Source organism: Acanthopagrus latus, chromosome 13 (assembly GCF_904848185.1).
Source record: "Acanthopagrus latus isolate v.2019 chromosome 13, fAcaLat1.1, whole genome shotgun sequence".
Taxonomy (NCBI): domain Eukaryota; kingdom Metazoa; phylum Chordata; class Actinopteri; order Spariformes; family Sparidae; genus Acanthopagrus; species Acanthopagrus latus.
The window spans coordinates 14,261,303-14,275,785 of NC_051051.1; the positions used below are offsets into that span (position 1 = coordinate 14,261,303).

The following is a 14,483-nucleotide window of genomic DNA, read 5'->3' on the forward strand; positions in this document are numbered from 1 at the left end:
GAGGTGTCACAACACACACACACACACACACACACACACACACAGACTGTACAGAAGCTGTGTGTTAACATGCTTTTCAGCCGACTGGAGAAAAACACTTGAGCGCAAGCCTTTTCTGTGGGCAGGAAACAAAAACACAGACTGTTCTCACACAGACATGACCTTCAGACACACGCACGCGCAAACTACAAACTTTTTCACCTCTGATTAATGCAACAACCTTTGACACAGCACTCCGTAGCCGCTTCAGACGTGTTGCATTTTTTCTACTCCCACTTGTTCCCTATCTTGTTCCCCTCTCAAAATCAAGAAAAGTCACGCTTAATCACGCTGACCCACGTATGTTCTGACCGTGAAAACAACGAGGGGTTCATCTTTGTTTCCGCTTTCACCGGGACGGTTCAGGACGACCTTCACACGCTCACAGTGCAGCAGGGCCTCATTAGTCGTCAGACTCGGCTCCATTAGTGCAGACAGATGAACTTTAATTATTGCAGGAGCTGTTTTTTTTTTTTTTTCTCTCTCTTTTTCCTCATGCGCCACAACAGTCAGCCAACTCACGTGGAACGCATTATTATGTGACTGCGGAGTATGTATGGATTTGATATTTGGTGTCTAAGCTCTGACCTTCTCATTTTCCAGAAGCATACACCACCAAGCACAAGTGAGCGGGCTGAGATTGAGAATAATTCCCCCCCCCCCCCCAAAAAAAAGCATTAAAGAGCACAACATCATCCATTGTGTGTGTTATCAGTGGAGCAAGCCAAGAATTGTCCGTTCTCCCGCCAGACCATGAGGGGAATACGCTATCTACATAATGGATACATCTAATACCTCCAATTCACCTGACGTTTATATTGTGAGCTGCCAAGGAACTGCATTTTTTGATTATAAAGCATGGTCCCTCCCAAATAAGTGACATCGCTGCAATACTGCAGCAGTCTGAGAGGATGATAATTATTTAGCGAAAACGTATTTACACAAAAACTACAGGGCTGCAACTACAGATGGAACAATTTCAAGCAAAACAATCTAAAAACAAAATACTTTGCCTTCTTCTTTTCCCTTGTAAACTGGAAATCTTTGAGTTTTGGACGGTTGGTCGGACAAAATGAGCAATACGTTGACTGTATCTTGGGACTCAGAGACTTCTGACTGGCATTACACTGTTGTCTTGACATTTTATATAGACCAATCAATTAATCAGTCATGAAAATAATCTGTTGTTGGTTTTTTTGCAGCCCTATCCAGAGGCCTAGGTTATATCTCCTTATGTCTCCTTGTTTTGTCTGATCAACATCCCCACGACAAGATATAAGAATATTAGATTCACAACAACATGAAACAAAAGGAAAGCAGTGAACAATCACATTTGGAAAGCAGGAACAGAGAATGTTTTGAATTTTACTTTGCAATAACTTTAATTAATCAACAGATTGTTTTACAATCTAATACTAATCTACTACCGATTAATTACTCAGCTTTAACAAAACGGTCATGGAATAGCACCAACTTCATCCTGTCAATTACCGAACAAAACGACCTTCAGCACACAGCAGCCATGACGTGAGCTTTGCGATGAATGCCGCAGCAGCAATGAGCCGTAGATAAGGAGCTCGACGGCAGCTGTTTAAATACACTCAACTATATCCCATGATTAAGAATAAGTAATCAAGGACGATGAAATAACAGCTGACACACACACAGATTTTGACTTGGAGAATGGCTCTGATGCATGGGTAAATACTGGGTAAACGTTGGAGATTGAAATTGCCTGCTTGTATTGTGAAACAAAAAGCCCTACTGGTTCCAAGTGAAGCTACATTAAAAGACCGTTTTTAAAGCAGACGTTTTTACTTGGATTAAATCCTTGGAGGCATAAACTGCACCGAGCTAGCACGGGAGTAGCTGCCCTCGACCAGGTCGGTTTCTCAGCATAAGTTGCCATAGTAACCGAGCTTGAGCTATGTTTGAATTGGCTCTCTGGAACTGAATCAACTGGAAAATTAGTCAGACTGACTGAAAAAAAAAAGAGCCTGGTTTATTAGGTAATTTCGCTTCACGGAACAGACCCAGGGGCTCCAATCAAATCCAATGGAAACTCGTGTTGTACAGCAGGACATGAGAGTATTTAGGATAACCTTTATGTTGCTGTGTTGTGGTCTCAAAAAACAAGGGAAATGGAGAGACAGGTCAGTTTATTTTCTGCGTATCTACTGAAAATTGTGGTCTCTGAACATTCCATCCATCATTTTAATCGAGGAGAGAGAGAGAGAGATAATGTCCTCAATGAGCTGAGTATTTTGGGGTCTGAATGGAAAGTTTCTACATCGACTGGTGCTGATACGACAGTCTCACGGTGTTGAAACTGACAAGAATATAGATTGTTTCCCAGAAAACCCACCAACTTTGCCCTATGGAAACATCATCCAAGGGTTCGAGCGATGCAGGAGTCAGTGCTGCTGAGCTCCCATAGGGAAGGCTCTGACCTCCAGCGAAAGAAGTAAGATCACACCATCTGTTGCGATTGCTGATATATTGCTAACCACAACATCATTTTAATCACAAAGTATTAATAACGAAAAACCTTCAGAAGAACTGTGCTCCATATTCTCTCATGAATAACAGTAACAATAACTGCACTTCACCAAGCGGCCGTGGAGTCCAGTGGAGTATTGCACAAACTACGCCTGCGGAGAGCAGTTATTGAGAATAAAAGTCGCAGGATTAGTCCCATGCCGCCGGATAGAGGCTGCTGCTGGCGGCGACCCCTAAGGTTAGTGATTTTAGAAACCCCACAAAGCTCAGATCGTGGCTCTAACCCTGCCTGATCCGCAGCCTCATTCTCATTTAGCACCTGTAACGGCTCGACTGCTGCACGGAGGGAGGGCTTCAGTCTGTGAAGGTGGCCTGTGCTACGTGTCCAGCATGGTGAGAAGACATTGTTTAATTGCTTAGCTGGAAATAGCCTGAGGTGGGGGAGGTTCGGTCGCACCGCCTGCGCAGAGGAGAAACGGGATTGCCCCGTCCTGTTAAATCACCCACCCTGACCTCTGCCCTCGCTGTGGACACTCAGGATGACGCTACTGCACATGGACACACACATGACCACACACATGGACTAACACTGGGAGACACACATACGATATATCACTGACATCGCTGCGGTAATAATAGAGATGACCCCAATCATCAGAGGGGGGGGAAAAAGGGAAACTGAGCCCCGTTCCCCTGCCAAGGCTACATTTTATAGCCGGCCTCCATTGTGGCCTCCTGATGACATGGCATTGGAGGTTGATCACCTATAATAGAGTCCAGCCGAAGTGCAGATTAAAAGTACAAATCACATTGTAAACGACTGAGCTGAGCTGCACTGTGCAACCTCCATCTCGGTCTGTGGGGTTTAAACCGCAAAGCTTCCCCCCCCCGGCTCCAATCTTTCAGCTCGACTCCAGGAAGATAAGACATGTCTTATCTGTCTTGTTGGGCGACACAGCGTTGGGACGAAAGATCAGACGGAGTGAGCGTTCGCTACAGTGTGGCGCTCCACCGAGAGAGGAAATTAAAGCAGGTGTCCGGCCTCCGAGCACATGTGTCTGGATCCGGACCGTCTTGTTTCCTCCCCTCTCCTCCGGTGCCGCGTGGAAGCAGGTCGAGGAGCAGCTCTGGTGACGTTAATTTCCCCCCCGCATGTCTCCTGTGGTACGGAGCTAAGTGCTGCTCTCTCCTTCGCTCATGCACCACGCGATGTTCCCGCCAGTGAATAAAATGTCACATCTGCTGTTGAGCGTCACCTCACTGATCCATGAAGCTCACCAGACAAAGTCCCCCCGGAGAGAGAGGGGGATCTTGAAATAATGAAACATGAACATGATGTTCTTGGACTGAGAATAATCTCAACATGCAATCCACCGCTGCTCCCCACGGCTCCCTGGAGCACAGGCGGGGAAGGTCACCCATCGAAAAATCACATGTTAGTCATCGGAATGTGAGCGGCGTGGGGTCGGAAAAATGGTGACCCAATAGAACGCAGGGATGCATCGGGCGCAGAGGTCGGCCCTTAACGGATGACTCCGTATCGACCAAAGGGACGACGGGAGAGGTGGGGAGGGCCGCCGGATGGTGCACCAGGGGTGGAGAGGAGGAGGACTGACAAATGAGTGCACGGCAGCTGGGTAAGACTCATGAGAAATCTGGGCTGTCTGCAGGCGTAGCAGACAGAGTGGGATGATTGGCTCAGGTTTGGACTCAACTCCCTCTCCGCAGAATTCCCCCTCCGCCGTCCACAGCCACGACATGCAGGTTGTTCAAGGCGACATACGGTTGAGTGCAGTGAGCGCTTGCATGGTGACACATTGATGTTTTGCCTCCTTTTCCGATTTCCCTTTCATTTGACATGGCACAATGACTGTGCATTTAAAGTTCAGACTGTCAGCTTTCATTTAGGAGGAGTCTCGGATGGACTCTCTGCGTTGTTAAAATAACTACCGTTACCCACTTTCAGTCTCACGTGTGTATAAATATTGATATCACGTCATATCATGTGGTATAAACGGTCTTAAAAGCACGAATGCATGCTGCATCGAAACGAGATCTATTGAATTGAACAATCAAATGCCGGAATTGCGAGGTAGAATTCTGACAAGCTGCTCAGGAAAATGCTGCAACGCCGATTTGATGTGAAGATCCAGAAATGTTTTGTAAACTACAAAACACCTTCACAGAGGTGAGTACGTAATAACTGAATTTTGATTTTTGGGCTCCCTTCAACCTAAAACGGTTGCGTTCTCGCGGCTCCTGCAGACAGAAACAGGATGAACACCACTGCATCTGGAATTCGTGCACGTTTGTTTTTGAAGCGAGTGAAAGAGAGATGTATTTTTACTAATGTTTTTTTTAAACAGCAACTATTTGCAGGATGCAAGTATGCAATTATGGCTTTGAAAGATAAATAGCTATAAAATGATGATGGTGAAACAAAGTCAAGTTTGTTGTGCCGTACCACCAAACTACAGAGCAGCTTCTTTTCCTCGGGCTGTGAGACTCCTCAGTGTATCCTCAGCAGTCTGCCACAAAAATACTCTTATTCTCATGACTTATCCAACCTAGATAACAATTTAAAAATAGCCTTCTTGCTGGTAGTCTTGATTGCTTATGTAGGCCAAATAGAGCCTGAATCAGAATTAAAGTCAGCTACACAGAGAGTTAAAAGTTCCTTGTAGTACGTTTAAACATAATCTGCCCATCTAAATACGACTGAAGCCAGAAACGGGAGGGACCGTGTCCAGGAGTGGCTGCGGCTCCTCAGTCTTTCATCTGATGAGGCTGTAAAAGCTTACATTTACATCATAATCTGTGTCATTTTACATCCAAAGTGCTAAGAGTGCCGAGCCAAAATGTTAATGTACTGCTGTGCCAATGGAGCTGATGGAGCTCACTCTTCATGCATATGCATATTCCCCCTACCCTACCAAGAATTCCCCCTGCAACTCTCCCCCAACCTGACTGAGGTTTCTAAAAACGGCAGAAAGCTTAACGTCTGTGACAGCACACGTCACACTGGAGGAGACCCAATGCTTTTAGAGGCCGCTTTTGTTAGCAGGGAGCGAATCACACTTTACAAGATAAATCATCCCGCTAGCAGCCAGCTTAGACTGTGTACACCCAGATAAGGTTGCCAAGGAAACCCTCCTGGAGAACCAATGAGGTTTTTTTTTTTTTTTTGCCATAGCAGCCTCCTTGATCTGTGCAAACAATTAATACCTTACCCAGGCAGCAGGGAGGGAGCCGGGGAAGTGGGAGGCAGGCACAAATCCCCAGGTGCTTAGCTTGACACCACTCTCTCCCCTCAGCTATGCGAATGAGGACATGGGGTAAAAAAATAAATAAATAAATGTCACAAATGGATATTAGGCGGGAAGACACTGAGGGATGATGTATGACTCATTGTACATTAATTCAATGAGGGAACAGTGTTTAGTCCATAAATCTAATCTGCACACGTGCAGCAGAACATATCTCTAATGTCCTTTTAATGAATGTTTTGAATGCACAGCCATAAAAGTGCCATTATATCTCAACAAATCCATTTTGCAGCACGGTTGTGATTGTGCCGGTATCAATGCAGCTGAAAACGAGAGAACCCCTGATGTGCAGAGCTGCCAGGGAGCCATTAGGATCCATGAGTGAATTCGACTAGCCACAGATCAATGCTCTGGGGCCCTATCTATTACTGACATCCAATTATAGCAATGGACGTCCGCTTAGCACCGCTACTAAGTGCTTTAGTCTTTTCATTGACTACCTGTCAACAGCCTGCACACAGCGGGGCTATTGGCTAATAATCAGTTATCGATCTGTCCACATGTCAAAATCACAAGCACGTTGTTGAGTGTATAGAGTGTGACAGAGGGTGACTGTGGTCAGAAGACTAAGATGTTAAACCAACATGTGCATATGTCCCTGAGTCATTAACTAGGCATTTTGCGTCATTCAGCAGGCTTAATTAAAAGGCTAATTTTGTACAACTTTGATTAGTGCTGCCTTGCAATGAGAGTAATTACCCACCACAGAAACTAAAGGGGGGGGAATTGACCGTAATTAAAAAAGGCTCAGCAAACGTTGAAACAAATGGCCACATAGCAAAAGACAGTACAGAGCACAATAGCAGTGCAGGAAGCGAATGACAACGAGTCAATAATGCCTGCAGGATGAGTGGATGGCTCGACAGCGCTGGGAGGGGAGTCAGGTCACAAACCTGTGCATGTTTCTACCGGAGCCGATCGGCGAGCATTGGAGATGGCAGGCGGCGATTGTGCCTGCCCGCGTCATTGATTAATTACACTCATTAAGTGGTTAGAAAGTCACCTCACCTGGTGTTAGGGGTGGAATTCACCGGCTGATTAAAATCAATCACAGTCAAGGAGCTGCAGGAGGCCGAGTCCCTGGAGAGTTGGCGCCGCTGGAGACGAGAGAAATTGAGTTTTATTCACGCTCAGGCCAACAGCTCCTACTGCCTCTGTACACCAACAAATAAACAAACATGGCCTTTTTTTAATATATATTTCATGGACTTTTATTATTCAAAAATACAGCACAAAAAATACACACAAAAAGAAAAAAAAATGGTTTTCACACAGTGTGCAAACCTCAAAGGAGATCTTCATACAATATTAGTACGTCGATTTCAAAGCTACAGTTAATATTGTTAGTAGTGGGTGTCATTAATGTTCTGAGCACACAGAGAGACAGTATCTCCCCAAGAGCTCTGTACAGTTCGTCAGCAGGTGAAAATCTAACTAGAATTCTACAGGGGCCCATTCTGACAGCAATCTCCCTTCATGTACAATACACTTGCTCCCCCCAACACACACACGCACACAGTAGTGTTTAAGAGGAAGTGACAGATGTAATTTCTTTGTCTAGGAAGGCCCAGGTCTCACTTTCCTTGGTGTTAGAAAACAGGTGCGACATCGGATCCGGCAGAAGTACATAGGGCTGAGATGTTTCTACAACTGTCACCTCCTCTCAGATCCGAGGAGTCCACACGCACACACACAAGCTTACAGTACACATACTGACACGATGCCTGAAATTCCCAATCACACTGGCGGAGCATTTCAACTGTACTGACAAGACCCGCAGTGCCCCTCCGCTTCTGATCTAGATATAGATTTGCCAAGCACAGCACGGCAGAGCGTCACATATACATACATACAAACATCATCTTTATGTCATTCCACTGTTTTGTGATTAGATAGGGTTACTTCGACAGGATATTTATACGTACAGCCAGAACAATTAGTTATTAAAAAAAAAAAAACAACTTACTTTTAAATAAAGTAAAAAAAAGCATGAAGACATGTTTTGGAGTAAAAAAATCAAAGCATTAAGACAGTGAGAAAGGTTTTGTTAAGCTGCAGGGGAGTTTGTATAAGGTGAGTGGGTGTGGGAAATCCTAGACCTGACCTGATCGAGGCAACAGAAAGCAATCAATAGACTCACTGATTGCTATATTGTTCTGGTGGCTGTGGGCTACAATGGCCGCTCAGGGTGATGCTACTGCACACAGCACAGCTCACATTTGTGGATGTGCTATGACAACTGGGGCAACAAGGCACAATATTAGTTATCAGAATCCAGCTGTGAGGTTTGTGCGTAGGTGAACTGAGGGAAGGTGTGTAAGGCGGAAATAAGGAATAGAATAAGGCTTCAGAGCACAACAAAACAAAAACCACAGTTTGCCCTCTAAGTCTTCAATCTGGGAGTTTAGCAGACAACATGAAGTGTCGGGCTTCCAGACTGTGTAAAAACAATGGAAGAGTGGGCATGGTTTAAGGGCAGAATAAACCACAAACTACAAGGACTAGCCTATGGCAACATACACTGACTGAATTTAAGCTGTCCAGCACCAAGAGAGTGCAAAACAAATTCAAACCAGAGGTTGTGAAGTGGATTCAGAGCAGTACAATTCAGCATCGAAGGCTTTTCACATTAGTTCCTCTGTGTGGGCACTTTCTTCATGTACGCAGGCTTTACATCCTTCATTAAAGAGTCCAATTAATGCTACAGAAGCCGTGCAAAGTTTCATATTGACCACGTAGAGAAGGTTAATCAAGATATTTGCTCTGTGTAATGCAAATAAGGAGGATTAAACACAGCCACTGATACTACAGATGAAGATTAAGACTGTGCCGCGCGTGTTTGGGGAGGTCGACATGTTTTAGTGGTCACAGGGGTTAAAGGCCTATTGATAGTCAAACACAATCAAAGCTGATTGCTCAGTGAATCTTGCTGTCCAGCTGCCCTCTTATATCCCTATACACCACCTCCTCTTAAGATCTCGGGAGGAGGGATGGGGCTCTTTTATTGTTTTTTAAGCTTGGTCAAGAGGCAGTAATCCACCCAATCACAGGATGTGGTGGCCTGAACCTCCCCTTTACCACCAGCCAATCATGACTGCTTCAGCGCCCCCACTGAAACCCAGACTGGACAATTCAAACAGCAAACGGTTCAACAGCAAACGGTTCAACAGAAAACAGTTCAACAGAAAACGGCTGACCCAAATAGACATTTTTCAGCTCAGTCGGAGGATTAATTCAGATCTGTAGATTTTCTTCTAACAAGTCTGTCTTTCAAAGTTTAGAACATCTTGTTTTACAATAAATTCATGGAATTAAAAATTTGTAGAGACTGGACTGCCTGATATATGATCATACTGTAATGTAGGCATTAAAAGACGATAAATGAACTATACATTTCCCAAACTCCCATTCACAGACATACACTTAGATTCACACTCACACATACAGCTGCAGTTCTATACATACATGCATGCATACAGCTGGCCAATTAGGGGCCTGGATCTGCTTTTGAACACACAGTAAGGGCCATCTATATTTAAAAAAAACATGCATTCACTTATGTACAATATAATTTGTATATTGACCATTCTGCGTTATATCCATTTGTCAGTGAGAAAGTCAAGAAAGTAAAATTCATAAAAGTTTTTTTTTTGTTGTTTTTGATAAAAAGTTTATGTGCTCTGTTGTGTTTCCAGCATTCTTTTCTCAGCACCACAGCAGAGTCAGGTCTTCATAAGAGGAGAACACTCCTATTTGTAAATAATGAAGAGCTAAAAGTCAGGTGAGTCAGCCCATCCCAGCTCTTGCTCCTTCTTCATTGGCTTGTGTCCTACTCCCTTCCTCTGTTCCCTCCCCTCGTTGCATGGTCCCTTCTCAGGAAGAGAGGACGGGCTAGACAATTGAGCCGTCCCTGTTCTGGGCAGGGATCATGACCGGGATGGCTCCCATGCGGCTGAGATTGGGGCCGGCCATTTTGGCAGCATTTGGTGGGGGCAGAGGGGCATGGCTCGGAGGCCTCTCGTAGTCCTCTGATGAGGGAATCTTGTCATACTGAGGCTTCAGGGCATACTCATGCAGGTTGGAAGGCGACATGGACCCCAGCGAGGAGCGCTGGCTGCCCACCGTGAAACTGCGCGCTGTCGAAACACGACTCTTAGGAGGAGGCACATCCTCTCTGAGAGGAAACAGAGAAAGAAGCACATTTAGACAATAAGACAAGGCTGTAAAATCATTTTCATCAGCTTACCTCAATGTCAAATCAGAGAAACTGAATATGGAAAATTATTTTCTCAGGTGCTGTAAACCATAATGAGGTTTGATGGGACACACGTATCTATGAAAGTCTGGTACTCACTCTCCACAGTGAGGAAAACAATGAATATGTAAAGAGTCTGCAAGAGTCATTTCAAGAGCGAAACATGATTCGACTCAGTAAAGAGGGACAAATAATTGGAATTGGCCCGTTTGATTGGTTGGGGCACTGCTCAGCTGCACTGACTGTGTAATAGCCTGTAGAGGTTGAGCTGAGCAACCAAACACAGCTATGCCCTCCACTCCCTCTGCCACCACATTTACAACTAATAAGCAGCAATAATCCAGTTAAATGCTCAATCAAACTGAGCCTGAGGGGCCAGAGCTTGTTCAGTCCATAGCTTCATGCTGTGGTGTTAGAGCGAATGTGTGCGTCTGTGTATACGAGACAGGACCAGTGGTCTAATCCTCTTTGTCCTACAGCGTGAGCAGTGTCACATTGTGCTCTTAGACAGATTCAGTCCGCAGCAGAGTGATGGTAAGCCCAGGGGTTGTACAGAGCCCGTGGGCCGGATGGAGAGCTGGATGGCAAGGGGGTGGAGTGGGGTGGGGTGTTAGCGTTGGTGGCACTGGAGGGGAGGGGGGGGGGGGGGGGGGCAACCAGCGGCAGACATGACACAGGATCCACAGAGCAAACAAAGCTTTCAAACTGATTACCACAGCTGTTTATTTGAGGAGGGGTAAAAAAAAAGAAAAACGCTGATGGAGAAAAAACATTTTCATGGTTGTTAGGGTTGTTGGAGGCGTGTTGTCTGTGCATGTGTCTGAGGTGACCACAGGTCATACTGCAGGGGGGCTAAGAGTAATTATCACAGGAACCCTCTGGCTTTCTTGTTGCTTATATTTAATCCAATATCATACAACTCTGATTCCTAAAAAATGAAGATGTTGTGTGAATCATGAATAAAACCGAATGTGATCATTTGATAGCCACAGAAAAATAAAGTCTGCACACTAGATAATACTCCCATGAACATTTATAACCTCTATGTGAATGTCTCAGGCACAGGCCCTTCTTCAGGGGAAGCATTATTAAGTGTGTAATTTTGTTCAGCACCTAAAGTTCAATGTGTTTGAATGTGTGAGCATTTGCAAAGTTTATATTTTCACAACTGTGGCAATGTTCACGACTTTTGAAATACCGGATCGTATTAAGGAGTTCAAGTACACGTACAAGTACAATGGCACAGGATAACTTGGTGAAACTGTTGTTAGATTGCATTCCGTTTTTATTTCCATTTTATGCAGCGTCCCACCTTTTTTGGAATGGGGGTTATACAACCTGAGCCACAAATTTCCCATTCTATAACAAAGACTGAACAGCACTACAAAGTATTCTTCCATCAAGAGGCAGCTTTGGGTATCTGTGAGCCACATCTCATTGATGTTTTTGTGAGTGTACCTGATCTCATTGCAGATCTCCTTCTCGTACTTCTTCCTGTGACGCGCACGGCAACAGCAGAAGAGGATGATGGCGATAATGATGAGGATCAGGAGTACAGCAATTATGGCTCCTGCGATGATGCCTGCAGTGTTGGGGGCTGGAGGACACAAGGAAGGAAAGGTTTGGTTAACGGAATTTGAGTTGCAATGACTTCAACATAACTAGCTGTCTGCGTCCGGCAAACACCTCAAAATATAGTGCTGTGTTATTTTTTTAAAGGCTAATTGGCATTTGACTATGACTCTAAGTGCTCATGACTTGTATCAAGTGAGTGACCATTTTTTACCATTTAGCAGCTATTCTGCTTTTCTCAGCTAATCACTTTGAACAAGTTAAACATGTTAAACAGAGGTCTTTATTAAGAATATTTCATTTACATAAGTGTATGCAGACACTGAATCTAATCCAAACAGAAAGACTCCTTATGGAGTATATCTGGACCTTAAAAAAATAGTCTAGAAGAGAAATGAGATCAGTGTCTAAAAAGAGTGAGGGCCAGAATGATGAGCACACTAACAAGATAGTTCAAACTGATAAAAACAGTACTCAATAATAAGACCAAGGGTAGGTGTAGGAAAAGTAAAACACTGAAGTGTCCATATTCTTGTATGATAACAGCATCATGCTGCAGTGCTGATGAATGAAACACAGCATAGGTATAGTAAAAGTATGTTTTTGCAAAGCAAAGTAAATTTGGCACAAATGCACAATCAACTAATGGATCCCAGATTCACACTTTTTCATCCAAAAATGGTACAAAGCAGTTGATGATGACTGTTTTGTTACGTGCCAACTAATCAAGAAAAAAAATGGTAGATGAAATGCTTATGAGAAGAATTGTTAGTTTCTCAAGAACTATTGAATGGATGGCCATGAAATTTGGTACCGACATTAATGACCTCCTCAGGGTGAATTACTATCACTCTGGTGACATTTCTTTCAGTGACAGATCAGAAGCAAATGTTAGCATGCTAGAATCTTCACTGTCAGTTACCATCATCAATATGTATATTTTGGTGCTTTGTAGGTCAAATCTTGTTATTCAGCCTAACCTATATTTGATACTATATACAATATACTATGAAAAGCTGGTGGTTGAAACATGTCCTTCCTTGATTGATACATTTTCTTATATTTGAAAAGCCTGAATTGCCTCTGTTTTATTAAGTACTACAAAAATACAATTCTGAATGCAGAAAATCCATTAGCAAGCCAACTATTTGACTACAGGTTTAAAAGGTGCAACAGACCTTAATGGTAAGCCAGCTAAATTCAGGCTACTTAGTAAGTTGGTTAGGTACTCACGAGGTGTCACATTGAGATATAGTATACAGTCCTCAGTGCCAACACGGTTGCTGGAAATGCAGCGGTAGGTGCCAGATGCGCTGGCAGATGCGTTCTTCACGTTAATGGTGCCTCCCACAGGATCTGCAGAGAGGTCGAAGAACACATCAGTAAAGAGATGACAGTGCTAAACAGTGAGAGGAACTATGTGTAGGACTTAAAAACTGTTCTCTATCTGGTTAGGAGTGCTTGTTAAGGGGTCCATTACCCAACACAGCTGAGGCAGGCAACAGCTTGTTGTCACTGGTCTTCTCCCAGCTGTACTGCAGGGGGTTGGTGCCCTCACTAGATGTGCACCTCAGCACAATATCTTTGCCTTCCTGCGTGGGGCCTTCGGCATAGCACCTGGGCTTGGATGGCTTAACTGTGGAAAAAACCAAGGGAGAAACGTGATTGAGAGAGGTGAAAAATAGGACAAGCAGGTGGCCTTATTAGCTTCGAACAACACAGTCCTCTACCTGTCACCCTGTTATTTCTCAATCTTCCATGTTGTGGGCAAGTTGTCTGTCTGTGTATTGTGTATTCCTAAAATTGATTTCCACTCTTGCTCAAAGCAGCAGTCATCAGTGTAATGAGAGCTGTAATCAGAGTAATTGATACAGCTGCTGTCATTACAGGAGCTGTCACTCAGAATAATTGCAAGGAAAAAGGGAGCCATGTGCCATTGGACACACAAACACACAGGCAAGCTTTGTGTCTTAAGGCCGAACGTGTGCAAACACCCCATGGTCAGTCCGGGTGTTGGCAGGAGATGAGATGGGGGAATCAAAAAACAAACAGCGCCCCAAATTAAAAGCAGACCAACTCCAGTGAAACCCAGACACAGTCAGCCAGGCCAGGAGGAAATAGAGAGAGCAAGAGAGAGAAAAAGAGAGAGAGTTTGGATAGAAAAAAACTTTTGAGGCCACAACCCAAGCCTGTGCTGTGTGTTCTCTGACAGAAAGATGACATCATAGTGTGGTAATAATGGATCCTGTAACAACAAAACCCTGGAGTGGGGCTCTACAGATCTGAACCAGGTGTCAGGCGGGGTGGGGGCTTAGCAGCAGAACTGTAAGGATTAACAGTAGACTGACAGTGCTGAGTGCTCCTACTCATCTAATAAACACACCCGGGGTCAGGGCGGAGGGGGTAAAACAGAGAGCGGCAGAGCAAAAATTAAGCGAGTGCTGATGGACAGATGGTGGAGTGATGGGGCCAAGGCTGCGTAGCTCCTAACTCACTGGGCTGCTCTTTGCTGCTGTTGTGCTGCACCTACACACACGCACTCGCATTCACGCAACACACAGTAAATGTCAGAGAGCTATGACATTTTGAACGCATCTTTTAAAGGTGAAAGTCAACTCGACGTGTCCAAGGGCTGTAACACACAGCTCTTCATATTAGGACTGCTGTCTGATGAGCAGATTTATTTGTTTGAAGGATGAGGTCAAAGGAGAAGGTGACAGAAGCTGGAGGAGCACAGATAGATAAAGGGCAGAGTGATACAACCAACTTGACTCTGGTAAACGAACAATGAA

The 14,483-nt window shown here is 44.5% G+C and overlaps 1 protein-coding gene and 1 long non-coding RNA gene across 2 annotated transcripts in view; both read right to left on the reverse strand.

Annotated features, from left to right (window-relative positions):
- Positions 1 to 6,811, reverse strand: part of LOC119030721 — a 28,438-nt gene extending 21,627 nt beyond the window's left edge. The window contains exons 1-2 of the long non-coding RNA XR_005078392.1: positions 6,758 to 6,811; positions 5,769 to 5,852 (exon numbers count right to left, since the gene is read on the reverse strand). This is a non-coding gene — a long non-coding RNA (uncharacterized LOC119030721). The remainder of the gene's footprint in view (positions 1 to 5,768; positions 5,853 to 6,757) is intronic.
- A 248-nt stretch (positions 6,812 to 7,059) lies between these two features.
- Positions 7,060 to 14,483, reverse strand: part of cxadr (CXADR Ig-like cell adhesion molecule) — a 41,745-nt gene continuing 34,321 nt past the window's right edge. Inside the window, exons 4-7 of the mRNA XM_037118529.1 lie at positions 13,172 to 13,327; positions 12,925 to 13,047; positions 11,578 to 11,716; positions 7,060 to 10,038 (exon numbers count right to left, since the gene is read on the reverse strand). Coding sequence (XP_036974424.1) covers positions 9,756 to 10,038; positions 11,578 to 11,716; positions 12,925 to 13,047; positions 13,172 to 13,327 — 701 coding nt within the window. The 3' untranslated portion in view covers positions 7,060 to 9,755. The remainder of the gene's footprint in view (positions 10,039 to 11,577; positions 11,717 to 12,924; positions 13,048 to 13,171; positions 13,328 to 14,483) is intronic.